This window comes from Mesocricetus auratus, unplaced genomic scaffold (assembly GCF_017639785.1).
Source record: "Mesocricetus auratus isolate SY011 unplaced genomic scaffold, BCM_Maur_2.0 Super-Scaffold_100676, whole genome shotgun sequence".
Lineage (NCBI taxonomy): Eukaryota > Metazoa > Chordata > Mammalia > Rodentia > Cricetidae > Mesocricetus > Mesocricetus auratus.
The window spans coordinates 145,606,603-145,632,466 of NW_024429266.1; the positions used below are offsets into that span (position 1 = coordinate 145,606,603).

Here is a 25,864-nt window from a genome sequence, read left to right on the forward strand (position 1 = left end):
ATCACTGCAGGAAAGTCATGGCACCACACACAGGCTGTGCACAGACATCCATGCAGGCAAAACACCCATACACACAAAGTAAAAACAAATACATCTTTAAAACTAAAATATGCTGGCATGGTGGCACACATCTTTAACTCCAGACAATGAAGCTAGATCACAGAAATGCCAGATACTTTGCTGGGCATGTTGTCACCACACTCAGGAGGCTGAAGTTCCAGAGAGGGAGGGATTGGGAAAGATGGTGGCCCACACCTTTAATCCCAGCACTCTAGAGGCAGAGATAGACAGATCTCTGTAAATTTAATGCCAGCCTGGTATACAAGAGAATTCCAGTACAGTCATGGCTGTGTAGAGAGACCCTGTCTGTAAATAAACGAATACAATAAAAATAAAAACATAAACATACAAGAAATCCAAATCCATTGTTGGCCTCAAAGGAAGACCACATTTAGACACAAAGGGATAGTGGGAGTCTGACTCTAAATCCCAGGGTTGGAGAGGAGACACATTAGGTCCACCCCCCTGCCTTTGATCCGTCTATGATTCATTTTAGCCATATCTTTTCTGTGATTATCCATTATCTACCCCTCAGCTCTGTCCAATGTTTACTTTGCCAAAAAAAAAGAGAGAAGCTGTGTGACTTTTCTTAGAGACAAAGAAACCAGGTATAGAGACAGCACCAACAGACAAAGAATGGTTCTTTCCAAGTCCAGTGTGTGTTTAATTACAGAAATATCAGAAACCCAAAGGCAGATAAACCATAAGGAAGTCTTAACCCAGTCAACTGTTTACCATTTATATAATCTTTGGGAAAGGAAAAGGTCACATAAGGACCTTAGTGTTGTAGTTAGCCTTAATTTTCAACTTGGTGCAATCCAGAATTACATGGGAAGAGTCTAAATGAGGGATTGTCTTCATTAAGCTGCCCTTTGAGAGACTGTCTTCATGGGAAGACCTAGCCCACTGTGAGTGGCACCATCCCCTATGAATATGACTAACTGCTTCAAGTTCCCATTATCTGTGCCTTCCCAGCTATGATGGTCTGTAACCTAGAAATTTGAGCTAAAATAAATCCTCCCCCCCACCCATTTGTTTTGGCCAGGGGGTTTTATCACAGCAACAGAAATGGAAGCAGGACACTGGGGAGATTCTGCCATCTTGAGGGTCTTGTGTGGGTTGTCACTGCTATTATACTTCGACATAGCCTCAGCAGGATACAACCTGGAGGAAACAGCTGCACTAAAGAAGAGTACAGGGTAGAAGGCAGAAGAAAGGCTACCCTCCCTTTCAGAAGAGGTCAGCTTCTAGGAAGCCATCTTGTTCTGCTCTTCAAATCCCCCCATCAGCCAAAATAGAACAAAAGCAAGGAGGGTGCAGAACTGCCCCCCACATATTCCAATCTAGTCCTTAGCTCAGCCTGCAACAGAGAGCATCGCCTTCAGAGTCCACAGTGCCAGCACAGGGATGCTTCCACTTGTGCGTCTGGGAGACAGGGTAAAACACACCAAGGCCCTTTGGAGGGATGTCCATCCTTACTGATGTTTACAGTCGCAACTGGGATACCACGGTCACTTTGCCAGCCGTCTCCCCCATGCCTCCACATGACCTAGAAAATGAAGTCGTTTTTTTTTTTTTTGTGAGGAAGGCTTGGCAGTGTTTATGTTAAGTGTGTCTGTCTTTGACATAGACACCTAGCCACTGACCTTGTGAGTCTCGAGAACCTACCAGCTTCACGCCTCGGCTCCCTCACCTGTAAAACAGAGGTAATAACAGCCCTGAGCCTGCAGAAGTAAATGATGTCGTGAGGTTTTCTTTTAGAGTTATTTTTACTTTATATTTGTGAATTTTTGCCTTTATGCACGTATATGCCCCATGTGAGTGTCTGCTGGATCCCCTGGAACGAATGGGGTTGGATGGCTGTCAGCCACCATGTGGGTTCTAGGAATCGAACCTGCTCTTCTACAAGAGCAGAAACCGCTCTTTAGCACTGAACCACCTCTTTTGTTGTTGCTGCTGTTGTTTGTTTTGTTTTGTTCTTCAAGACAGGGTTTCTCCGTGTAGCCCTGGCAATCCTGGAACTCGCTCTGTAGACCACGCTGACCTTGAACTCACAGAGATCCCCCTGCCTCTGCCTCCTGAGTGCTGGGATTAGTGTGTGCCACCACCAAGCACTGAGCCACCTCTTTAGCCCCAATTTTGTTTCGTTTGGCACAGAGTCTCAGTATGTAGCCCTGGCTGGCCTTGAACTCACTATGTAGCCCAGGCTGGCCTTGAACTCATTATGACACAGTGACTATGTAGCCCAGGTTGGCCATGAACTCATGGTTCTACCTCCTCCACCTCCCAAGTGCTGGGGCTAATTCAAAACATAAACCACTGTGCCCAGTGTTATTTCCTTCTCTTGTTAGTTACCATGCAGAGTACCCAGATTTTTTTAGTAATCAGTAAACTTGAGTTCAAAACGTACAGATAGTGCTGAGGATGGTAAGGGTGCTTGCTGCTAGCATGCACAAAGCCCCAGGTTTGATCTCCAGCACTGTGTAAATCAGGCATGGTGGTGTACACCTGTAATCCCAGCTCTTTGGAGACCAGGGTTAGGAGAATCAGGAGTTCAAGGTTATCTTCTGCTACACACAAATTCAAAGCCAGTCTGGGATGTGTGAGACAGTCTCAAACAACAACACAAAACCAGTATGTATGCATGATGCAAAAGTACTTGTCCAAGACAACATGAGATTTCTGGATTTCTGCCCTATCATGAGATGGAGAAAAAGAAAGAGAAGGAGGGAGTGAACGAGGAGGAAGAAGAAGAAGGGAGAAAATTAAAATGACTGCCTATTTTGCAGGGAAGAGAGGACGACGGAGGTCCCTTGCTCCATGAACAGATGACCTGCCATAGTGGTCATGGAAACCTGGGGGCTCTGCATGAGTGGAGGGGAAGCTGGGCACATTGTGGACACTTGCTTCATCCCTGCTGCAGCCTCATTGGCCTTCTGCCTCGTCAATCCGGCAGCCCCTCCCTGCTTCTGTTCCTGTTTTTAAGTAAATCCTTCAGGAAGAGGGAAAGGGAAGAACAGACAAGAAGGGAAGGGGAGAAGAAAGAGTGGAAGAGGGGAGATTCGAAAGGAAGGAGGAGCAAAGGAGGGATGCAGTGTCCCTGCATCCTCATGGCCCCAGGAAGTGGGGCAGGGAACCGCTCTGCAGCTTTGTCAGGAGTCACCATGGCGACCGAGCACTGGTCTCTTCATGATTAATACTCCCAGGCAGCTGTCTTCTTGGAGTCTTTTTAAATACACACAGTATTATTTGAACACAATGATATTTAGAGCAGAAAGATCAAGGTGGGGTGTGGGGGAGAGAGCGGTCCTGTTACCAGAGCTGTGGCAGGGGCTGGGTTCCCTCCCTCCCCAGAGGAGGTGGAAAGTAGGCTGCCTTCTCTGCCATCCCCTCCTGGCTCAGCTGGCTCTCTGGATGCAGCGTTTCCCCTGCCAGGTGCTGCAGCAGCATCACCATCTGAAGGCCCTGGCCGCACCTGGCATCAGGCTGTGTTCAGTGAACACTTGGTGAATGAAATCGTTCATTCATTCATCCATCCATCCATTCATTCATTCACTCAGTGCCATTTTGTCCCTAGATTATCTAAAAATAAATTCCACCTTACCTGTCCTAATGGGAATATGAAATAACCTTTCCCTCTCTTCATGGACACACACACACACACACACACACACACACACACACACACACAACCTACCTTACCACCACCACCATCACCATCAGCTTCTCCAACAGGCATCTGTGCAACCCCTATATGATCCCCAGAGCGGCCCTGACAGTCTTGTTGGGTTCAGGGATGACTAGGTTGTGTTCCCTACCTGAAAAGCTAGAGGAAGACCTTCACCCACGGATGTCTTCGTGTGAATCATTCAGTAAAGTAATGATGTTTTCCTAAATAATCTTGTGGAGTAGACTAACTTAGGCTCACCACTCTGCCCCACCATAGAACAGAATTTGTCCTGGGAAACTCACACAACTTCTCCAGTGTTTCCTCATCGAAAACAGGAATATGCAGCTCCTCACTCTAAGGAGATAAGAAAACAATAGAATGTTTGCGAAGTCTAGGTGGATATTACTTCCCTTCTGAACTCACATGGTTTTCTATCTGACGTGTAACTGACCAGAGCTGGGTCAGAGAGCCGAGATCTTTGTCTTCTATGCCTTCCCAAAGACCCACACTCTATAAGCTGCTGAAAGTTGGGAGGGAAGGTGAAGGAGATGACACCGCTGGTAAGGGTACCACAAGCATAAGGACACAAGTTTGACTCCCAGAACCCACGAGAAAGGAAGGAAGGAAGGAAGGAAGGAAGGAAGGAAGGAAGGAAGGAAGGAAGGAAGGAAGGAAAGGAAGGAAGGAAGGAAGGAAGGAAGGAAGGAAGGAAGGAAGGAAGGAAGGAAGGAAGGCCAGGTATGGTGACTCATGCCTGTAATCCTTGTTCTGGAGAGACAGGTCCTTGGAGCTTGGGGGTCAGCTTTTCTTGAAGAATCTATTGAGCTCTGGGGTCAGAGAGAGATCCTGTCTCAAAATAAATGGAGAGCTGTGTTAGCTAAGCTTCTACTGCTGTGATAAATACCAGGACAAAAAGCAACTTGGAAGGGAAAGGGTTTATTTCAGCTTACACTTATAGTCCATTATGAAGGGAAGTCAGGGCGGGACCTCACTGCAGGAAGCTAGAAGGAAAAACTGACGTAGTACCATTGCTTCCTGGGTTGCTTTCCCATGGTTTGCTCAGCCTGCTTTGTTATACAACCCAGGACCACCTGCTCAAGAGCTGCAAAGCCCACAGTGGGCTGGGCCCACCCACATCAATCATTAGTAAAGGAAATGCCTGGAAGGTACATCTTCAGGTGTGGGGCATTTTTTTTCTTGGTTGAGGTTCCCTTTCCTCAGATGACCCTACCTTGTGTCAAGATGACAGAAAACTAGCAGGCACAAGAGTAATTTAAGAAGATACTTGAGGGGCTGGAGAGATAGCTCAGAAGTTTAGAGCATTGTCTGCTCTTCCAAAGGACTTGGGTTCAATTACCAGCACCCACATGGCAGCTCACACCTGTCTGTAATTACAGTTCCAGGGGATCCAACACTCTTACACAGATGCACCAAAGCAAATAAATAAATCATTTTTTAAAAGATATTTGAGGGCTGGAGAGATGGCTTAAGTGTTAAAAGCACTGGCTGCTCTTCCAGAGGATCAGGGTTCAATTTCCAACACCCACATAGCAGCTCACAACTGTCTGTAACTCCAGTTGCAGGGAACCTCACACAGATATATATGCAGGCAAAACACCATTGCACATAAAAATAGATAAATCTGGAAAAAGAAGATACTTGACATTGCAGTCTCTGAATGCACTAGCACATAGGTGCACACACACATGAACATGTACACACACATGCATGCACAAAGCTGGGGGCGAAAGGAGCTGAACTAGAAGGGGAATACTCAGATGTCTCTTTATTCCCTGCTTGTCCACAGGGAACAAAATACAGATAGGTGTTCAGTACCTTCCAGGAGCAGCAGTTTCGAGTGTGTATGTATGAATGTGTCTCCTGTGTAAACGCATAGAGATGGGGGTGTGCCAGCCCCCAACTCATAGATGTCTCCTGTCTCCTCTTCTAATCTCTCCTGCTCCCTAGGCCTGGTCTCTAGCAAGAGCAAACTAAGGTGACTAGGATACTTGTCCTAGCACAGACCTAGCCCAACAGCCCTTGGCAGAGAGTAGCAGTGGCCTGGCACGGCACCACAGGACTAAGGGAATTATCCATGACTAAGAGGGAGGAGGGGTACTGTGGCAGAGGGAAGAACAGCAGAAGGAAAAGGCGACCTGGGGCTGGCCAATCTGGCCCGGCGGGCCACCTGGGGAGCCCTGGACACCTGCCCAGCCAAGCTACTCTCTTCCCTCCCCTAGGCCACAAGATGCCAGAGCGTATGTGAGACACGTGTGCACTTCCTGTCTGGTGAGGGCTCACCTGGCCTAGGCGATGTATTTGGATTAGAGTCAAGCTCTGGGTCTGAAATAGAGCAAAAGGAAGGGTGTGTGTGTGTGTGTGTGTGTGTGTGTGTGTGTGTGTGTGTGTATTGTTCCTTATAGATGGATTTTTTTAGACAAGGTTTTATGTAGCTCAAATCTAGCCTTGAACCTCTAATCCTACCTCTACCTCCAGAGCGCTGGGATGACAAGTGTGAACCACCACACCCAGTCTATGCAGGAATGTATATGCTAAACAAGCACTCCACAACCGAGCTCTATCATAATCCCCATTTCTGTGTTTTCTATATGCACTCCTGTACATTGACATCACAGAATTGGAATTGTGGCCATCATGAGGACGCATGTGTGCGTGGCTGTAAAGAATCTTGGGAGGATGCATGGAAGCATGTCAGTGCATTCTGCGGATGAGTGTGTGGTGGAGTGTATTCTGTAACGCTTGGAGCGTAAGTCTCTGTGGAGTGGAGAAATGAGTAGCTCAGGATGAAAGGGGACCTCCAGAGTAAACGCAGAGCGTTTTGCAATACTGAGTTTGTACAGTAGCTAAAGTAAGGGCATGGGCTCTTGAAAAGGAGTAAGGGGAGGGGACTCTCAGAGATACACTGCCTACCGCCCTGTAGCCTACACCCTGCAAGGAATGCTTCTATTTTTAGGACAGTAGAAATGAGATGGGGAACCTCAAACCTGCTCCCCCTGCCCTCCAGTGCTTGGAGTCCCAAAAATTGAAACTCCTAATTTAAAAAAATTTATATTAAACTTAATCATTTTATCAAATTATTCCAGGCTGGAGAGGGAGCTCAGCAGTTAAGAGTACTTAACTGCTCTTGCAGAGGACCCAGGTAGTCCCCAGACCCCACTCAGGTAATTCACAACCACCTATACTCTAGCTTCAGGAGGATCCAGCAGTTCTGGGCTCCATGGGTGAACGGAACTGCACAAAGTGGGGTGCTCCCTCCCAGGCCCTGGACTGGGCACATACCACACCTGTTTTCACAGACAGATCCTTCATTAGACAGGGAAGAAAAGTAGTGGCCGCTTTCTGACTCAGGCAGAAAACCAGCAGCAAATGACCTTGCAGCTGTGATTTTTAAAAGGTAAAAAAGGAGCCTGGTGGTTGGTGGCCCACGCCTTTAATCCCAGCACTCGGAGGCAGAGGTAGGCAGATGTCTGTGAATTTAAGGACAGTCTGGTCTACACAGTGAGTTCCAGCATAGCCAGAGCTGCATAGTGAAGCCTCGTCTCAAAAAAAGAACGGAATACTCTTGAATGATAGTTGATCCCACCCATCCACCACCATTATCAAATTTTGCATTATGGCAATTTGTATGTTAAATAAGTTATTTTCGAAGCACAAACTTAGAAAGATGTTTAAGCAGCAGCAAACACATAACAGGCTCATGCGCACTCATAAATAAAGGCAATCTCTCAGAATTTGCCTGTCTCAGACTTCCCAGTGCAATCCTGTCTGGCTTTTTCTGTGGACGCTGGAGTTTCAAACTCAGGTCCTCGCGCTTGCAACTCATGTGCTCTCACCCATTTCAGGGTTACTGAATGTGTCCAGGACTTCATATTATCTGACTAAATGTCTCTGCTTAGCAAGCTCACAGGTGAAGAAACTGGGATTAGGCGGGAAGCAAACGTCGTTAAGTGGAAAAGGGTGGATCCGAACCCTCCATTCTCCCGTCGGGCGGACCACGCACATTTCATGCTTTCATACGGCGCCCAGCCCCTGCGGGGCGCACCCGTGGCCCAGCGCGCACGAGGCTCCACGCTCAGGGGACTCGCGCGCACGCAGCGGCGCGGCCCCGGCGGCGGCAGCGACGTCACGAGCGGAGCTTTCCTTTTCGGGAGTCCCCGGCATACATCCTGTGTCCATGTTTGGTCATTTACGTCACGGCGCCAGGGCCGGGGCCTCCCGAAATGGCAGTGGCCCGGGGAGTCGGAAGCCCGGAGCCAGCACCGCCTCGGCTATATAAGTGGGGGGGACCGTGGGCCAGGGGAGCCCGGGTGCGCTTTGGAGAGGCCACGAGCCGCCGCCCGAGGCCGGTCCCGGCGAGCCAGGGCGTCGCGGCCCCCCAACCCGCGTTCCCGAACCGAGCGTCGGGAGCTTGGAGCTAGGGCTCCGGGCTTCCCCGCCAGCCGCTCGCGCCCCAGCCCAGCGAGGCCCCGGGCGCCCCGCCGCCGCCGCCGCGCCATGCTCCACCTGAGCGACTTCTCCGGCCCCGACGCGCACCTCGCCAAAACCACCGAAGGCTGCACCCACGCCAGCCCCGAACTGCCCCGGCTGCCCGCCAGGGACGCTCCATCGGCCGCCGCCTACCCCGGAGGTAAGGAGAGGGACCAGGGGCGCGCAGACGGAGAACGCGGGTGATGAAAGAGGCGCGCGCGGGGAAGGGGGAGTCCCAAGCGCGGGGTACCATTCCCACCCCCCAACAAGGCCGCAGCCCCCTGTGCGGGCGTCCGTGGGGGTAACCCCCGCTGCAGGCTCGAAAGTGCACGAGGCGCTCTGCCTGTGGCTTGCGCCCCGGAGGGTCTGGTGGAATTGGTCGCGGGCTGCAGGATCGGGGCACGCCCTTGGAGGTGTGCGGGGCTGATGCGTGGTCCCTCCCTCGCCAGGTGACTTTTTGAGCTGGGCTCTGAGCGGTTGCAGCGCCGGGGGCGACTTAGCTGACTCCTGTTTTCTGGAAGGCCCTGCACCCACGCCCCCTCCGGGCCTCAGCTACAGCGGCAGCTTCTTCATCCAGGCGGTTCCCGAACACCCGCACGACCCGGAGGCCCTCTTCAACCTCATGTCGGGCATCTTGGGCCTGGCACCCTTCCCCAGTCCAGAGGCGGCAGCGTCTCGGTCCCCGCTGGATGCCCCTTTCCCCGCGGGCTCCGATGCCTTGTTGCCGGACCTTTACTCCCCGGATCTGAGCTCAATCGCCTTCCCGGAGGCGTTTTGGGAGGCTGCGCCTTCGGCCGGAGCTCCCTCTCAGTGCCTGTTCGAGCCCCAGCTCTCCCCACCCGACGTCAAACCCGGGCTGCGGGCGCCTCCTGCTTCGCCGGCGCTGGACGCTGCCTCGGCCTTTAAAGGGCCCTACGCCCCCTGGGAGCTGTTGTCGGCCGGGCCCCCAGGGAACTGTGGATCACAGGGAAACTTCCAGGCCACCCCCGAGGCCCGTTTCCCTGCGGTAGGGACCAAGGTTGAGGACCTGCTGTCCATCAGCTGCCCCGCCGAGCTGCCGGGTCCGGCCAGCAGACTTTACACAGCAGGGGCCTACGACGCCTTCTCGCTGGCCCCGGGTGACTTAGGGGAGGGGACCGAGGGCCTCCCGGAGTTGCTGACCCCTCCGGGCGGGGAGGGAGGGAGCGGCGGCGAAGTCGGTGAGTTCCTGGCCACCACTCAACCACAGCTGTCCCCGCTGGGGCTGCGCAGCGCCGCCACGGTGGACTTCCCCAAGCCCCTGGTGGCCGACCTCCCGGGGGGCAGCGGAGTGGCCCCGCCGGTGTCGCCCGCCGCCGCTGCCTTTCCTGCGGCCAAGACCCGGCGCAAGGGACGCCGGGGTGGCAAGTGCAGCGCGCGCTGCTTCTGCCCGCGGCCGCACGTCAAGGCCTTCGCCTGCCCGGTGGAGAGCTGCGTGCGGAGCTTCGCGCGCTCCGACGAGCTCAATCGCCATCTGCGCATCCACACGGGTCACAAGCCCTTCCAGTGCCGCATCTGCCTGCGCAACTTCAGCCGCAGCGACCACCTCACCACGCACGTGCGCACCCACACGGGCGAGAAGCCCTTCGCCTGCGACGTGTGTGGCCGCCGCTTCGCGCGCAGCGACGAGAAGAAACGGCACAGCAAGGTGCACCTGAAACAGAAGGCGCGCGCCGAGGAGAGGCTCAAGGGCCTGGGCTTCTACTCGCTGGGCCTCTCCTTCGCCGCGCTCTGAGCTGGCTGGCCCTATAGGTTGGGGGACGCCGCCGCTTGGCGTACGCGGCAAGGTCTGGCCGGTCCCTCGTACCCGTTACCCTTCCTGTCTCTTCCACGCACGTCCGGGGCCACCCGCAGTCCAGCTCCAGTTCCCCCGAAGCGCCTGCCGCACACTCCCTTTCAGCACGGGCTCTGTGGACAGCGCCTGTTGTTCCTCCTAGCCAGCTGCTCTGGGGATAGTCCTCATGGGCCACCTACAGAGCAGGCACTTCCTTTGGGATTGAAGAGTTTTTTGTAACTGGCGTATGCCCCACGTCCTCCTCTTTATCCCTCCCCAGAGACAATGCTGGGGATATACCGAGCCGGTCTCTCAAGAACTTTGTATATCAATGTCCAGCAAGCCTTTGGATGTGATGTTTTTGCTTTGGGGTTATTTCTTTTTTGTTGTCGCTCATTTTTGTAAAGCAGACGCTACTCTCAAGCACTTGACAAAACTGTTTATTTTTGCAATTAAAATTATTGTGCTAAAAGCTTACTGAATCTGCCTTGTAAACTCCTAACCCTTCCTAACTTCTCTTCCAAAGCCAGGCGACAGGAAATACATTGGTGAGATACAGGCCTCTATAGGACACTGACAAACATCAGGCATTTCACAAATACATACAGAACGAATTGATGTTATTTATTCACAGCTGACTTAGGGGTTAGTTGTGATTCTGGAACCAAACGTGGAAGACATAGGTAGTAAACACGGTTAGCATGATGTCCTCTGATCTCAGTTTCTAGCACCATTTCAAAACAGGAAGCAGTTGGTATAAGTTGCTTGCTGCAAGTATCCAAGTAGAAGCAACAAGGGTCAGATATATCTAACTGCAAAGTCCAGTGGCTTGCTTTCCAGCCCTGGAAAGAGAAGCATTTGGAAAAGGCTTTCAAACAGATAACTAGAAAGCTTCGGCACTAGAGGGCGCCTTGGGCAGCAGAGGCTGCGGCATTACAGTAAGGGTTATGAATATTCAGTACTTGCTATCACAGATATATTTGTTCAAGCGTCACATGCAGTAAAGACCAAAAGGGTCTCAGGGTTCATCTAGGCCATGCCTGACCCTGGTGAGGAACAAGTCAGAAACTCCTGGTCACTTTAGTGGCTCTTTAACTGAAAGACTCTCCAGGAGACAGCAGTCCAAACACCTGCCACAATCACAGCCCTTTCCAAAACTTTACTTCCAGGTGAACCCTTCACGGTTCAGGGGGTGCAGGCAGGAGGGTGGTGAGAAAAGCATGATCCTGTCATAGTGAAAGGTGGTTCACCCCGTTTATTCCCTGTTCTTCAAAGCTTTTCCATGTTAGGCTGTATAAAAAGCTTACTGTGCACCCTCATTGCACCTCCTGAGTGACTGCTCTATGCTAAGGCTAGGAGAGGGCCTATATCTGATGACTTTGTTCTTTTCTGCTCCCAGCTAAGCTGCTTTGTGCGCGTGCGTGCGTGTGTGTGTGTGTGTGTGTGTGTGTGTGTGTGTGTGTGTGTTCAACTTTATCATTCTTCAGGAGCCACTTACTAACTGCTTTTTGGTTGTCTCTATGTGTGTATGTATGTGCATGTATGTGGGTGTGTGTTTGCAAGTGCACACCTATGTGAAGGCCAGAGGAGGATTTCAGACTGCACCATGTTTTTTTAGCTTTACTTATTTTGGGTGCATAAATGTGATGCCTGATGTGCACCACATTCTGACATGATGCCCTGGAACTGGAGTTCCATATGGTTATGAGCCACCATGTGGGTTGTGGGAACTAAATCTCTGTCCTCGGTAAGAGTAGCAAGTATTCTTAACCACCAGACCATCTCTTCATCTGCCTTCTACTGTTCTACTATTTATTATTTGTTTAGAGATGATCTATCACCTAACCTGAAGCTCAGTTTTGCCTAGGCTGGCCAGCCAGTAAATTTCCTAGATCTACCTGTCTCCACCACTCCACCCTGGGTTATAAACACCTACAAGTGGCCATGCTCAGCTTTTACATTCGTGTGTGCTGGTTATTAAAATTCAGACCCTATTGCTAGCACAGCAAATGAGCCCCAGCCATTTAGGTTCCCCCCAGTCCTAGACAGGGTTTCTCTGCGTATCCCTACCTGTCCCAGAACTCTCTTTGCAGGCCAGGCTGGCCTTGAACTCAGGGATCCACCTGCCTCTGCTTGCTGAATGCTGGGACTAAAGGCATGCACCACCACCCCAGGCCACAGTCATTTATCTTGCTTAGCTTTCGTTTTGCCGAGGAAATGTAGCTTTGTTGAGGAAAAACAAGGGGGGAAAATCCTCCCCAGAGTGGGAGCTGGTCTAAGAGAGAAATACACTCCCTTGGTTTTGGGTGTAAGGTCTCTGTCACTGATCTGGACTGATGGGCCTGCCAGCAAAGTCCTATTTCTGATTTCCCAGCTCAGACATTAAAATCTGCCCAGATTATCTTTTTTATTTGTTTGTTTTTTATTTTTATTTTTTGGTTTTTTTTTTTTGAGACAGGGTTTCTCAGTATTGCTTTGGAGGTTGTCCTAGAACTCGCTCTGGAGACCAGGGTGGCCTCGAACTCACAGAGATCCGCCTACCTCTGCCTCCTGCAGATTAAAGGCGTGCACCACCAATGCCCAGCTCAGATTTTCTTTTTTTTTTTTTTTAATGTGAGTTCTGGGGTTGGAACTTTTTTTTTTTTTTTTTGGTTTTACGAGACAGGGTTTCTCTGTATTGTTTTCGAGGCTGTCGGTCCAGCCCAGCCTCGAACTCACAGAGATCCGCCTGCCTCTGCCTCCCGAGTGCTGGGGTTAAAGGTGTGCGCCACCACCGCCCGGCCTGGGGTTGGAATTTAAGTCCTCTTGCTGACATGGTGAGCACTTCACCAACTGAGTTCTCTCTCCAGTCCCCAGCTACTTTTGAATCAGGAAAGCCCTAGCCAGATGAGGCCTGGTTTGGCGCTCCAGCTCCTTCTCTCAGATATGCTTGCCTTTCACTGTTACACACCTGTGTAACAGTCTCCTCTGAGACTAAGGGGAGCTCCTTAAGCAGAGAGATGCACAGCAACAAAAGAGCTTCAAGAACCCCCTGAAACTGGCCGGATTCGCTAGGCCCCTCCCTGACGGGCTGAGCAGAGCCCAGGGGAGCTGAGCTACAGAGCGAACTCTGAGACTAGACAAGGTACCTGGAAGAACGAACTCTGAGACTAGACAAGGTACCTGGAAGAATCAGAAGCCAACTGAGCTACCAGGGTTAGAAAAGCCGAGACACCTGCCAGGGACACTCTCCCACCTGTTGAGCTGCCTGCAGGCTGTGCAGTGTGCTCCACATTCCCAGCTTTTAGGAGCTGTGTCATGCATGCTAGGGTGGGCCTTCATGATGCAGCTGTCTTTGAGTCATTTCTGTCCCTGTAAGTACAACTGTACCAATAGAACACATTGGCTCACCAAGTTGACTTTGGTGGTATCCGTACTTTGGACTGCCATGGGCTCTCTATCTGGGGTGAATAGATGAGTGTGTTTCATCTCCTCAGAAGTGTTTGTCACCTAGTGCAACCCTGACAGCTGACCAGAGACTAAATGATGTAGTCAGAGACTTCTAGCATCCCCCTCCCCGCCAGACCCAGTATTAAGTGCCCGCTCAAGACTCATGGCTTGTGTCTAATAAACTAATTGTGATGAATAATTTGATACTGCCTCTTCCAAGAGGATTGATATTTCAGAAGGATGGACTGCAGAGGGCAGTCTTTAACCCTTCAGAGCTCAAGTGATGGATTGTCAGACACTTAGATAAGTGGGGGATTCGGGAGACATGAGATAAAAGGTCAACCTCGCTATCTTACTAATTAATGGACCACACCTTCGTCCACAGACACGGGGCCCAGACTTTTATTGAGATGCAGAGAAGGGCTAGGAAGAGCATGAAGGCCCATATTTCAAGCAGCACCAAACCATACTACCTAACAAGAAAAGGACGCACAGTCAGGCTGTCACCGAGATGGCCTTGGTGGTCTCTGAACAACACTTGCCAGCCTCTGCTGAGTTCCATCACTGTGGTCACCTTTGTCCCTTCCTAGATTGTCCTCACACCCTCCTATAAAGCTTATCGTGAAAAGAAAAGTGTACTCAGAACCCGACAGTAGTGGTTCACACCTTTAATCCCAACACTCGGGAGGCAGAGGCAGGTGGATTTCTCTGAGTTTGAGACCAGCCTAGTCTACAGAGTGAGTTTGAGGACAGCCAGCACTGTTACACAGAAAAACCCTGTCTCAAAAAACAAGAGGTGGAGGGAGGAAGGAAAGGAAAGAAGGAAGGAAGTGAAGGAAAGAAAGAAGGAAGAAAGAGAAAGAGAAAAGGGAACTTGGGCTGTAGAGACGGCTCAGCAGTTAAGAGTGCTGACTGCTCTCCCAGGGGACAAACAGTCAATTCCCCGCACCAACATGATAGTTCATAACTGTCTGTTACTCCAGTTCCAGGGGATCTGACACTCTCACACAGACAAAACACCAATGAACATAAAAAAATTTAAAAGGTAGGGGGAACTCTAGAGAAGTGACTTTGTAGTAATCCTGATGCCTGGTCCAAGGACTTTGAGCCAAGAAGTCCTCTTACATCTCCATTTAATGGAGATTCCACTGGGACTTTGGAGGAAGAGCATGTTAGGCCAGTGATGGAGAAAATTCAAATCAATCAGAAAACCCAAATCTAGAACCCAAAGACAGCAATCAAGGGCTGTCAATTCACTTTGATTTTGGCTTGGTTTTTTTAAATTACATTTTATTTTATTATTATTTACTTATTTTAGTTTTGTTATAATTTATTTGTTTTCATTTTATGTGCATTGATGCTTTGCCTGTATGTATGTCTGTGTGGGGGTGTTGGATACCCTGAAACTGCAGCAGAACTGTAAAGATGGTTGTAAGCTACCATGTGGATGCTGGGAACTGAACCTGTGTCCTCTGCAAGAGCAGCCAGTGCTCTTAACTTTCCAGCCGTTTGTTTGTTTGTTTGTTTGTTTGTTTGTTTGTTTGCAACAAGGTCTTTCTATGTAGTCCTGGTGCTCAACATGTGTAGACTAAGGTGGCTTCAAGCTTATAGAGATCTTGTGTCTGCCTCTAAAATCCTGGGATTAAAGGTATGCACTACCATACCCCACATATTTAATTATTTTTATTTTATGTGTGTGGTTGTTTTGCCTGCAAATATTCCTGTATACCACATGCATGCAGTTCCCATAGAGGCCAGAATAGGAGACAGATCTAGAGGTGGTTTTAAGTTGCCTGATGTGGGTGCTAGGAACCGAATTCTGGTCCTCTGCAAGAACAGTACACACTTAACCACTGAGCCCTCTCTCCAGTTTCTGATTTGGAATTTTCTTGTCATTGGTTTGGGGTTTTTGTTTGCTTATTGAGACAGAGACTGACTGAGTCTGGCCTTGAACTTACGGTGATATCCTCCTACACCAGTCTCTAGAACTGGGCTCCAGGGACAAGCCTCCACATTTAGCAGAAAGATGTCTTTTGATCAATGTGTTTATTGCTGGGAGAGAAACAGATAAACAAATCCTCTCATCTACTCCTCAAAAATGAGGACATTTCTTCAGACTCAATTCTTTTCCCTTTTTTTTTTTTTTTTTTTTTTTTTTTTGGTTTTTCGAGACAGGGTTTCTCTGTAGCTTTGGAGGCTGTCCTGGAACTCACTTTGTAGACCAGGCTGGCCTCGAACTCACAGAGATCCGCCTGCCTCTGCCACCCGAGTGCTGGGATTAAAAGCGTGCGCCACCAACGCCCGGCAATTCTTTTGCTTTTTACCCTGACTTGGAATTGAACTTAGGTCCTCATGCATGCTGGCTAAGTGCTCTACCACTGGCCAGCAGTCCAGACTCAGTTCTTAGCTATTCTCTCTCCTACTTCCCATGTTTAAAGAGCACACTCATTTCCAGATTTCACTCACCCCTACAAAATTCCTTCTAAGTCAGGTGACTTAGTGACTTTCTCCATTTGAGTGTCCCACCATCATTTCAAATATTACCTATGTAAAATCAGCTCATCTTTCCATAGTCTCAATGCTTGCTAATAATGACAATCCTTTATTGGGTTCTCTAGACTCATTTAAGTAGCTACAGTTCCCTGCCATTCACCTTTGCTCTCCCTGTAGCCATATGTCCAGACTGTTCCTTATACCCGATGGACCTTATTGGCATTCTTTTTGAAAATATTTACTTACTTTAATTTATGTGCATTCATGTGTGCCTGAATGTGTGTCTCTGCACCATGTACATGCAGCAGCCTGGGGAGGTCAAAAAGCTTTGAATCCCCTGGAACTGGAGTTACAGGCAGTTGGTAGCCACCATGTGGGTGCTGGGAATCAAATTCAGGTCCTCTGACAGAATAGCCAGTGCTTGACCACTGAGTGGTCTCTCCAGACTTCTGTTGTCATTCTTTTATGTCTTGTTCACTCTTCTTTGGGATTAGTTGTTTTATGAGTTACGACTTTTAGCTTGTGAGCCCATCTGGCACTGGGTATTCACCTGGGCAACAGCACTCTTGGTAGAGAGTGAAGGTATGCTTCCCTAACCCAGCACTCTTAAGAGTATGAGCCCCAGTGGTGATCAGCCTTTTGTTTGTTCTTCTTTTAAGACAGAGTCTCATGTAGCCCAGGCTCGCCTCAAGCTCACTGTGTAGTCTCTGTGTCCCTAGTGCTGGCACTGAAGACCTGCCATTCCACACCCAGCTGAATCTTTTGACAATTTCTTTACTTAGATTTCTTGTCCCAAGCAGATATAAGTAGTTATAATTTTTCAGAGGCAGATCCTCCTCCTTCAAAGGATCTACAGGCAGTAAACTCCCTCCCCATGCCTTTGTACTGACATTTTCCTCTCACTTTCATTCCCTTTAAAAAGGTTTGCATCGCCGGGCGTTGGTGGCGCACGCCTTTAATCCCAGCACTCGAGAGGCAGAGGCAGGCGGATCACTGTGAGTTCGAGACCAGCCTGGTCTACCAAGCGAGTTCCAGGACAGCCTCCAAAGCCACAGGGAAACCCTGTCTCGAAAAACCAAAAAAAAAATAAAAATAAAAAATAAAAAGGTTTGCATCTATCTATCTATCTATCTGTCTATCTATCATTTATCTACCATCTATCCATCCATCTATCATCTATCCACCCATATATCTATCATCTATCTACCAATCATCTATCCATCCATCTATCTATCATCTATCTATCATCCATCCATCTATCCGTCTATCTATCTATCATCTATCTATCTATCTATCTATTTATCTATCATCTGTCTGCATGGAACTAACCCAAGGCCTCTTGCAAGCTCTGAAAGCACTCTATCCACTGAGCTACATCCTCAAAAACAAACGAAATTGCATGCATAAAGGCTAGAGAGATGGCTAGGTAGTTAAAAGCACTTGTTATTGGAATGGACCTGAGTTCAGTTTCCAGAACCCTCATGGCAGCTCATAACCACCTGTAACTCCACCTCTAGGGAGCTCATGCCCTCTTCTGGCCACTGAGGGCATATACATTATGAGGCTAAAGCCTTCCATATCTGAGTTTGTCTTCCTCCACCATCTCTTTATCCTCTCCCTTCCCAGTCTAATACCCGAATATTTTACCTTTGAGCTCCTTCTGGGGTGGAAACCTTGTTTGACCCACACATGCGACCTCCATCTCACCAATTCACTTAAAGATTTAATCACTGTTCTGTTCTGACTAGTTCACAAAAGAAGAGAAGGAAGTTGCCAGAGATTATGAAGCTGGGAAAGATGGAGAGATTCGAAGAGGCAAGATAGAGGCCCTGACACAACGGTGGGATCCTGAGAATAGGACCTTACCTCGGACCAGTTGGGACCTGCCTGATTCTTAATTCACAATCCCCTGCCTTGCCTTGGCCTTGGGAGCTCTAGATGTGTTTGTCACTGAACTCTCTCTTTCTCTCTCTTTTGGTTTCTATGGCCCACATGGAGTGGGATTCACATTTTTAGAACAGTGGTTCCCATAACAACCAAGCAGGAACTGTTGTCTGTGAAATATAGCATGGTCACACATGCGCACATGCACATATGTATGCACATGTGGGAATACATTTGTGTACTTATGTGCATAAGGACAGCACAGCTACTTTCACATACACACATGCACATTCATATGCACACATAACCATGCACTCACAAATACACACATGCATCTGTATATAGTCATAGGTGTATATCTCCACATCCATACAAATCCGTGTGTACACATACACAGAACACTCCGTACCATAGGTTGTTTTCATATGTTCACAGCAAGCACAGAATAAGGGCAGGGTCACAACAAAGAAACCAGGATGATACAGAGATACTTTTGGTTAGCTACAAAAGCAGGTGAAATAATCAAGTCTGCATTTGGACAGAAGCAGGCTCAGGAAAGTATGTAGCAATGAGATTGCATGAGGATGCTGTGGTTTGATCAGAGGATGATGGATTGAGTATTTTGCATTCAAATTCTGGTCCTGCCATTCATCAAACTCTGAACTTTAGCTTCTCCATCTGCAGAAGTGGGTGCATTTTATCATTTCTGTGACAAAAACCCTGACGTGAGCAACTTAAGGCAGGAAGGGTTTATTTTGCCTCACCATTTGATGGGACACAGCCCAGTATGTCCGGGAAAGCACGGTGGTGGCAATATTTGGCACCTGGTCACATTGTGTCCCCAGTGAGGAAGCAGACAGCAGTAAATGCTGGTGTTTAACTCACTTCCTCCTTTTTATTCAGTTTGGGACCTCCGGGCTTGGTGCTGCCCACAAGGAAGGGTCTTCTCAGTTAACCCCTCTTCCAAGCTCCCTTTCAGACAGACCCACAGGTGATTACAAGCCCAGTCAAGTTGACAGAGAGGGTGTACCATTACAGTGGGGATAAATATCGTCTCTGGAACTAGAAAGATGGCTCAGTGGTTAAGAGCACTGGCTATTCTTCCAGAGGACCAGGGATGAGTTCCCAGCATGCACATGGCAGCTCACAACTGTAACTACAGTTCCAGAGTACCTAATACCCTCATAAGACACACATGCAGGCAAAATACCAATGTACATAAATAAAAAAATTAAAAATGAAAAGAATAGTTTCTGCTTGGTTACTCTATGGGAAAGTAAATGATGTGTAGTAAGATAATTAGCATGATCACGATGCCTGGCTCCTGACTGACAGGAACTTACTTAAGTCTTAGAAGAAGTGATTTCCCTTATCAATCTAAGAAGACTCCCTAAAGGTGGAAAGTCATTAGAGCTCCTGGAAGAAAAAGAGAGGGTACTTTATCTGTTCGGCCACCGTACAATTCTTGCTAGATTTATCCTTCCCCCAAACCACCTGGCAAGACTGTCAACCCTGTCCCATACTGCACGTCCTCGGGGCCTCTGCCCTCAGGAGTGGGATGGCGTCAGTGGAAGTCATCCAAAGCCTCCAATTTACTGAAGAGTCCTGGAGCTATGTTGGCTTTTTCCTGGGCTGCAGGCCCTGCGCAGCCCTGCTGAGGCACCACTCTGTGGTAGAAGTGTCACCTCCCTTTTCCTCTTCCAAAGCTCAGTCCAGCCCTGGCCTGGCTCTGAATCCCAAGGAGTTGTTTTTTTGTTTTTTTCCTTCCCCAGCTCAGCTTCAGCCCTGAGGACTTCCTCTAGCCTAGGACAGCTAGACTGTGCCTACCTCAGCAGCTAGGTAGGCCTGAAGCCAAGGGTGAGGGGCCTTCTAGATGCTTCAGGCTCAGGAATTCTGGGGCCTATCCTATGGAAGTGGTGGGTTTGTCTGGAACAAACTAGTACATATTCCCTGCTTCTTTCTATTTGTAGGTCCTGAAAAGGGTGGGGAGTGACACTCTAAAGTGCAACAATAGGTCCGGAACACAATACAGTGTGGTCCAGCCACAGCCAACTCTTCCCAGAGACCACACCTCTGACCTGAAGTCACAGTGCACGACCAGTATTGGGACACCCTGCCCATACTTGGGCTCACAGCCCAAGAGGCCGCTAAAGAACTGTGATGTGTGTGTTGTAGCGCCCATGCCAACCTCTTTTTCCCGTTCTTCAGGATCAGGCATCCAAGATGTGCTCCCCACTGGGTGCAGGCCAAGCCCACGGGGTGGGTTTGGGTGGATAGGCTCTGTTTAAAGGTGGGCGGCAGAGGCCACAGCTGGAATTTCCGAGGCACAGGAATACCTAGCTGGTGGTCCCTAGAGTGGGGTTAGGCTGCACCCCACGCTCCGGCGACACCCATCCCCCACCCGAGCCACCAGCTTCTGCGGAAAACGTGGGGTCCCTGGCGCAGCCGCTTCTGGCTGCATCTGCCGCTCCCCGCTTGCTGGAGAGCCCGCCCCGGAGGAGGGGCCGACTCCGCCCCACCTCCCCGCCGCCTCCCTCCCTGTCTCCTGGCTGCGCCCCGGCTGAGCGCCCCCTCCTCTCTTCCCCTCCTCCAGGCGTACCCCGCCCGTGATCGCATCGCGAGCCCCTCCCGCTGCGACGGGCTGGGGGACTCGGCCGCCCCCGCCCCAACTGGGAGGCGGCGGCGGCCACCCTAGGCAGCAGTGGGGACCGAGATCCGAGGCCCGGAGGCGGCCCTGCTTCTGGACCGGGCACGCGGGGTCTGTGCCTCTGCGCCCCAGCCCAGGGCCGCGGTGGCTTGCCTTGCCACTGACTGGAGGAGGTAAGGGCAAGTCTGGGGCGCGCTGCGGGACTGCTCTTGGAGAGGCTAGACAGGGAGGACCTCAGCCGCTGCACCCTCCTCCCCTGCCTTCTTTCCGGTTGCCCTCCTGAGGCCGCGAGGCCGCTAGAACAGGGAGGGATTCTGGGCAGGCTAGGCTCTAGGCAGCCAAGGGGTTAATTTAAGGAATTAAAATCAAAACGGTTTTGAGACCAGGCTTCCCCTCCCCCTCCCGCCTGTCGCTGCCCTAGCCTTGTTGGGGGGCGGGGGCGGGCTCCAGAAAAAAAACCCACTGGGACTCTGGACTTTGGAGAGGGAGAAGGGGGAGTGCCCTGAAACCCCAGCCTTCTCCACCTGCTGGTGAAGGAGTGGGGGAGGGTCTCGGTCCCGAGGCCTGGCTGAGCACCTGTACGGTTGTCGGTGCGTGCCGGTGTGCACGTGTGATCATCTGGAGGTGTCCATATGTGTGCACGCATGTTTCTGCCCCCCCCACACCCCAGTGCCTTTGCGGGTGACTGTGCCCAGTGTTTCTGGAGGTGTGGGCTCCACTCCATTGCCTTGCATGTGTGTGTGGTACTGTGCCTGTGTGCACTGCCGACAGTCTGCCTAGGGAATCGAGTGAGGCCTGTCCCCTCCCTTTGGTTGGGCCTGCGGTGAGGGGCTCTTATGATTTTCCGGCTGTGGGATCCAGGTGCTGGAGTCTGTGTGTGTGACCTTGGGAGGCGTGTGCATGTTTGCAGGACCACGAGAAGGGGTTGCATAGAACAGAAAGGCAGGGTGGGGGGTGGCCAGGAAGCAGAAGACTGGCTGTGTTGACAACTGTGGGTCTTTACTAGGCTGAGGGACTGTTCTGCAGGCACCCAGTTTGGGGCTATAGCTGCAGAGCCGAGGCCCGGGCTTCTTGGAGGGTTGGAGGGATTTAGGCAAGCAGGACATTCCTTTATTCTCCACCCACCGGGGCATAATGGGGGTATAATGTGGACACCTCTTGCTGCCTCTTCATCCCCAGAATGCCTCCACCTGCTGGCAGAGGCCTCCTGAAAACACCTAGTTTAGAGCTTTTTGGGCTTCTAAGTCCAACACCCAACCCTCCCTCCCACATTTGTTTGATTTCCATCTTCTCTGCTTCTTTCCTCTGTGGGTTTTACAAGGAAGGAGGATGGGAAATGCTCTTGGGCCCTGAAGGCCAAGTGGGAGGGAGTGAAGATGCCATGGGTAGGTCAGGCAGGAAACTGGGGACCGGATGGAGAAATAACCCAAAAACAACAAACTATGTTAGTTTTTCAATTGATCAGAATGTAACTGGTAGGATAGGGGACAGAGAGCTGTGATGAGTACATATTTGTTCCTACACTTAGGAGTGCTTAGCTTTTAGGGAGAGAGTATTTGTAAGGGGTGGTAAAGGTTGTCAAAATGTAGTAGTTATCTTGCCTCTGTGTTTCCCTAGAACTTCCTTCTCTGAGAAAGCTTTGTATATTCAAGAGCCAGTGTGGGCCCATCTTCCTGCAAACATTTCAGGATTGGTACAAACACCCTACTCTCAGCCAGAAGAAATGCAGCACAGAATATGAGTCAGGCAGGAAGTACAGTGTTCAAATCCTTGTTTGTCAGTGTTTTAGTTACTCAATACTGTGTAGCAAATACCCCCAGAATTTAGAAACTTTGAGTAGCAATTATTTATTTACTTATTTCAGTGCTGATAATTGAACTAAGGACCTTGCACATACTAGGCAAATGATCTACTATTGGGCTTAAAGCTGCAATCTGCCTGTCTTACAATTAACTAGGATTCCAGGTGTGTCACCACTAGCACTGACACTTTTCTTGTGGTCCACGAATCACCCGTGGCTGTGGCTACAGGATCTGAGGATCTCACCTGGAATCATGCACGTACACATCCTCTCAAGGTGGCCTCTCAGCTCCCAGGACCCCTTCCACAATAGCCTCAGATAATTCTGGACAACTGGGATCTAGCAGCTGGATCCCAAGACTCAATAAGGGGGACTGTTCCAAGATGACACGTCCTGATGTACAACAGCTTATCTGATTAGTGCCTGCACGAAGCTTGCTGATGTCCATTTGGCCTACAGTCATTGTAGGAGAGAAACACATAGGAGCAAAACTAGAAGACTTGATTCATCAGAGGTCCTCAGCATCAATTTGTTACAGGTCTTTACTGGCCACGGGCACATGATTTTTTGACCAACCTGAGCCTTAGCTTCCTCATTCCAGCATTGAAGCATTCCACACCTTAGTAGCATTATTGTGAGCACAATGATGTACCAGAAATAATTAGTAGATAGATGTAGGTTCACTGTTTTTATTAAACACAGGCGCCTTTGGGCCTCGGTCATGACTCTTGATATTTTGCACTGGGCACATGACATAGAATAAAGTGGGTGATCACAAAACCTCGGAGCTCAATTAGAGCAAACCATAGGGATGAGAAGACACAGTGAGTTCTGATCTCCTGGTAAGTGACTAGGGAGTCATCCTGCTTTATAAGTTATTTCTTTGATTTGCTTAGCTAGTTTATCTAGGTGCATGATGGTAAGTGTCAAAAATTGTTTTGGTTGGGCACTAGAGAGATGGCTATTCAGTTGAGAGAACTTGCTACTCTTGCAGATGACCTGGGTTGGGTTCCCAGAACCCGTATGATGACCCACAATTGTTTGGAACTCCAGTCCCAAGAGATTGAATGCCCTCTTCTGATCAGAAATGCACATACATAATACAGGCAAAACACACCTGAAACAAAAATAAATTCTAAAAATTCATTTTAGAAAATTGCTTCGGGTGCATGGAATTCATAATTTGGTAATTCCGCTAATAGTGTACTAGTGTACACTCTGTGAGGATGGTCACTTGTAGTGTTTCTGCCTGTGGTATATAAGCAGTGAGGGATCCGAGGTAGCTGCAGGTCAATGATCCCCAGCTGTGGGACCTGCTGTCTTTGAGAGGTTAGAGTGAGGAGGGACTTGTGCTATGATAGGGATTGTGGAGGAGGAGGGTGTCAGGGAAAGGCTTTATGGAAAAGGTGGCATTTGCGCTGGGTCTACAAATTTCACCAACTGGAGAACAGAGTCCCAAGAAGGGAGACTGGCGTGAGCCTAGACTTTAGGGTGCGAAGGGTCCAGTGCTTTCCAGTGAAGCAGAACCCTCATGGAGCTTGTGGACAGTATGTGTGGAACAGGAGCAGAGACAAAAGCGGGTGCTGGTCAGATCGAGCCACCCCTGAAGACAAGCTGGCAGGTGTACTTCACCTCTGATGGGCTAGGCTGAGAATCACTCTCGTGTGTTGAGTGCTTGTCTACCATGCACCAAGCCCTGAGTTTGATCGCTAGTAATATCCCAGCACCCAGGAGGTGGAAGCAGGAGGATCAAAAGTTCAAGACTGTCCTCGGTTACACAGCAAGTTTGAGACCAGCCTGGGCTACATAAGAACCTATGTCAAAGAAGGAGAAGGAAGAGGCCATTCATTCTTCAGAGATTATTTTACTTGTTATTTGTTTTCGTTATTCTTCTTTGCGTGTGTGAGATGTGTGTATACAGTCATGTATGTGTACGTGTGTTACATGTTAACTGTTTTGTTTTTGTTTTAAGCACACAGGGTCTCTTACTGAATCTAGGCTCACTAGTTTGGCTAGGCAGGATGGCCATTGATTTACAGCGATCCTTTCTTCTCTGCCTGCCTCCACAGTTCTGGTATTATAGATGCACTCTGCCACACTGAACTTTTCGTGTGAGGATCTGAATTCAGGCCTTCATGCTCCTGCAACAAGCACTTCTCCACAGCCCCTATTTTACATTATGAGGCTTGTCAGATAAGTGAGTTGGAGCCCACACTAGAGGTCTGCACAGCAACAGTGCCTATAGGAAAAGAAAGTTGACTGTTCAGTGAGTTGTACAAGGAGCCCAGAGGTGAGTCGCTGTCCAGGGTGCTGAGTATATAACGAGGCTGTGGGTTGAGAAGTCTAAGAAGGGCAGGTTTTAGAATGTGTATACTGGCATTGTGAGTGTAGTGTTAGCCACTTTAAGCTTTTGGCTGCCAGCACTGAAATAGAACCCATTTCATTCTCTACTGATTCCTTATAAATTCATTTTGAGTTTAACAAAAAAGAAGAAAAGAGGAAGGAAGGGCTCCTTAGCTGGTTTCAGTCCCAAGGCCTTCTTTCTTTCTCTGACCTGTGGAAGTAGGTTATCTCTAAGATGTTCAATCTCTCTAACCTTAAAAAAAGTGCTCCTGGATTCTCCCACACCGCCTCCTTCCCCGCACACCTCAGGCCACAGCATCCGGGCTCATTAAAGCAGCCACCTTAGCGGTGGGCCCACCTCAGCTCCAGTGCTCTGTGAGCTTGCCCACCCCTTCCGGATCAATGACATCTGCACCTCCCAAGTCTCCTGCCGGAACTCCTGTTTCTGCTGTTGGCTCTTAGGAATTCCTGGGCCCTTCCCTCTCCTCTGTCTCTAGGAGGTTTTCCATCTCCCCTCCACCTTCTGCTCCTTCTCTACATTGCCACCCTAAGCTTGCTTTTCCAGAATGGTTTTTGTTTTTAATGTGTAGGTTTGGGGCTGGAGAGATGGCTAAGTGGTTAAGAGCGCTTGTTGCTCTGCAGATAGCCCGCCCACATGGCAGCTCACAGCCATCCGTAGCTACAGTTCCAGGGGATCTTACGCCCCCTTCTGGCCTCCAAGGATACTGCACACACATGGTGTGCTGATGCATATTCAGGCAAGACACACTCATACACATAAAATAGAAATAAGTAAGCCTAATTGTTTTGTTTTTTCAAGACAGGGTTTCTCTGTGTAGCCCTGGTGGCTGTGCTGGAACTTGCTCTGTAGACCAGCCTGGCCTTGAACTCACAGATTCACTTACCTCTGCCTCCCAAGTGCTGGGATTAAAAGCATTCACCACCACTGCTTAGTTTCAGCCTAATTTTAAAAAAATACGTAAGTTAAATAGAATTTTGAGACATGTTTTTATGTAGCTTCTGCTAGCCTCAAACCTGCTATGTAAATGACTTTAAACTCAAGATCCTCCTGCCTCTGCCTTGAAACTGCTGGGGCTACAGGCATTGACACTACATCTGGCCAGTAACATGTTTAATTTTTAATTGCACTCATTTGTGTGTGGGTGCATGTAATTGGATGTGCACATAGACAGCTTGTGGGAGTCCATTTTCTCTTTCTAACATTTGGAAAATCCACGATTGGACTCCAGTTATCAG

At 49.5% G+C, this 25,864-nt stretch overlaps 2 protein-coding genes and 1 long non-coding RNA gene across 3 annotated transcripts in view; 2 read left to right on the top strand and 1 right to left on the bottom strand.

The window, feature by feature from the left end:
- Nucleotides 1–408: 408 nt before the first annotated feature.
- Nucleotides 409–4,343, bottom strand: LOC110341048. Its single transcript, XR_002382930.2, has 3 exons — nt 4,033–4,343; nt 1,707–1,753; nt 409–1,609 (listed from the first exon to the last, which is right to left on the bottom strand). It is a non-coding gene; the product is annotated as an uncharacterized LOC110341048 (long non-coding RNA).
- A 3,580-nt stretch (nt 4,344–7,923) lies between these two features.
- Egr4 (early growth response 4) lies at nt 7,924–10,487 on the top strand. The gene is made up of 2 exons (XM_005071063.4): nt 7,924–8,378; nt 8,668–10,487. The coding sequence occupies exons 1-2, from the start codon at nt 8,246–8,248 to the stop codon at nt 9,969–9,971; spliced, it is 1,437 nt and encodes a 478-aa protein (XP_005071120.2). The 5' UTR covers nt 7,924–8,245; the 3' UTR covers nt 9,972–10,487.
- A 9,846-nt stretch (nt 10,488–20,333) lies between these two features.
- Nucleotides 20,334–25,864, top strand: part of Fbxo41 (F-box protein 41) — a 31,402-nt gene continuing 25,871 nt past the window's right edge. The window contains exon 1 of the mRNA XM_005071064.4: nt 20,334–20,636. The gene's annotated coding sequence lies outside the window, so the exon portion shown is untranslated. The remainder of the gene's footprint in view (nt 20,637–25,864) is intronic.

What these genes read in the sequence shown, in the direction of transcription:
- Egr4 (XM_005071063.4), top strand. Translation starts at nt 8,246, where the DNA reads ATGCTCCACCTGAGCGACTTCTCCGGCCCCGACGCGCACCTCGCCAAA. An exon ending in GGCCGCCGCCTACCCCGGAG is followed by an intron (nt 8,379 to 8,667) that starts GTAAGGAGAGGG and finishes CTCCCTCGCCAG; the next exon opens with GTGACTTTTTGAGCTGGGCT.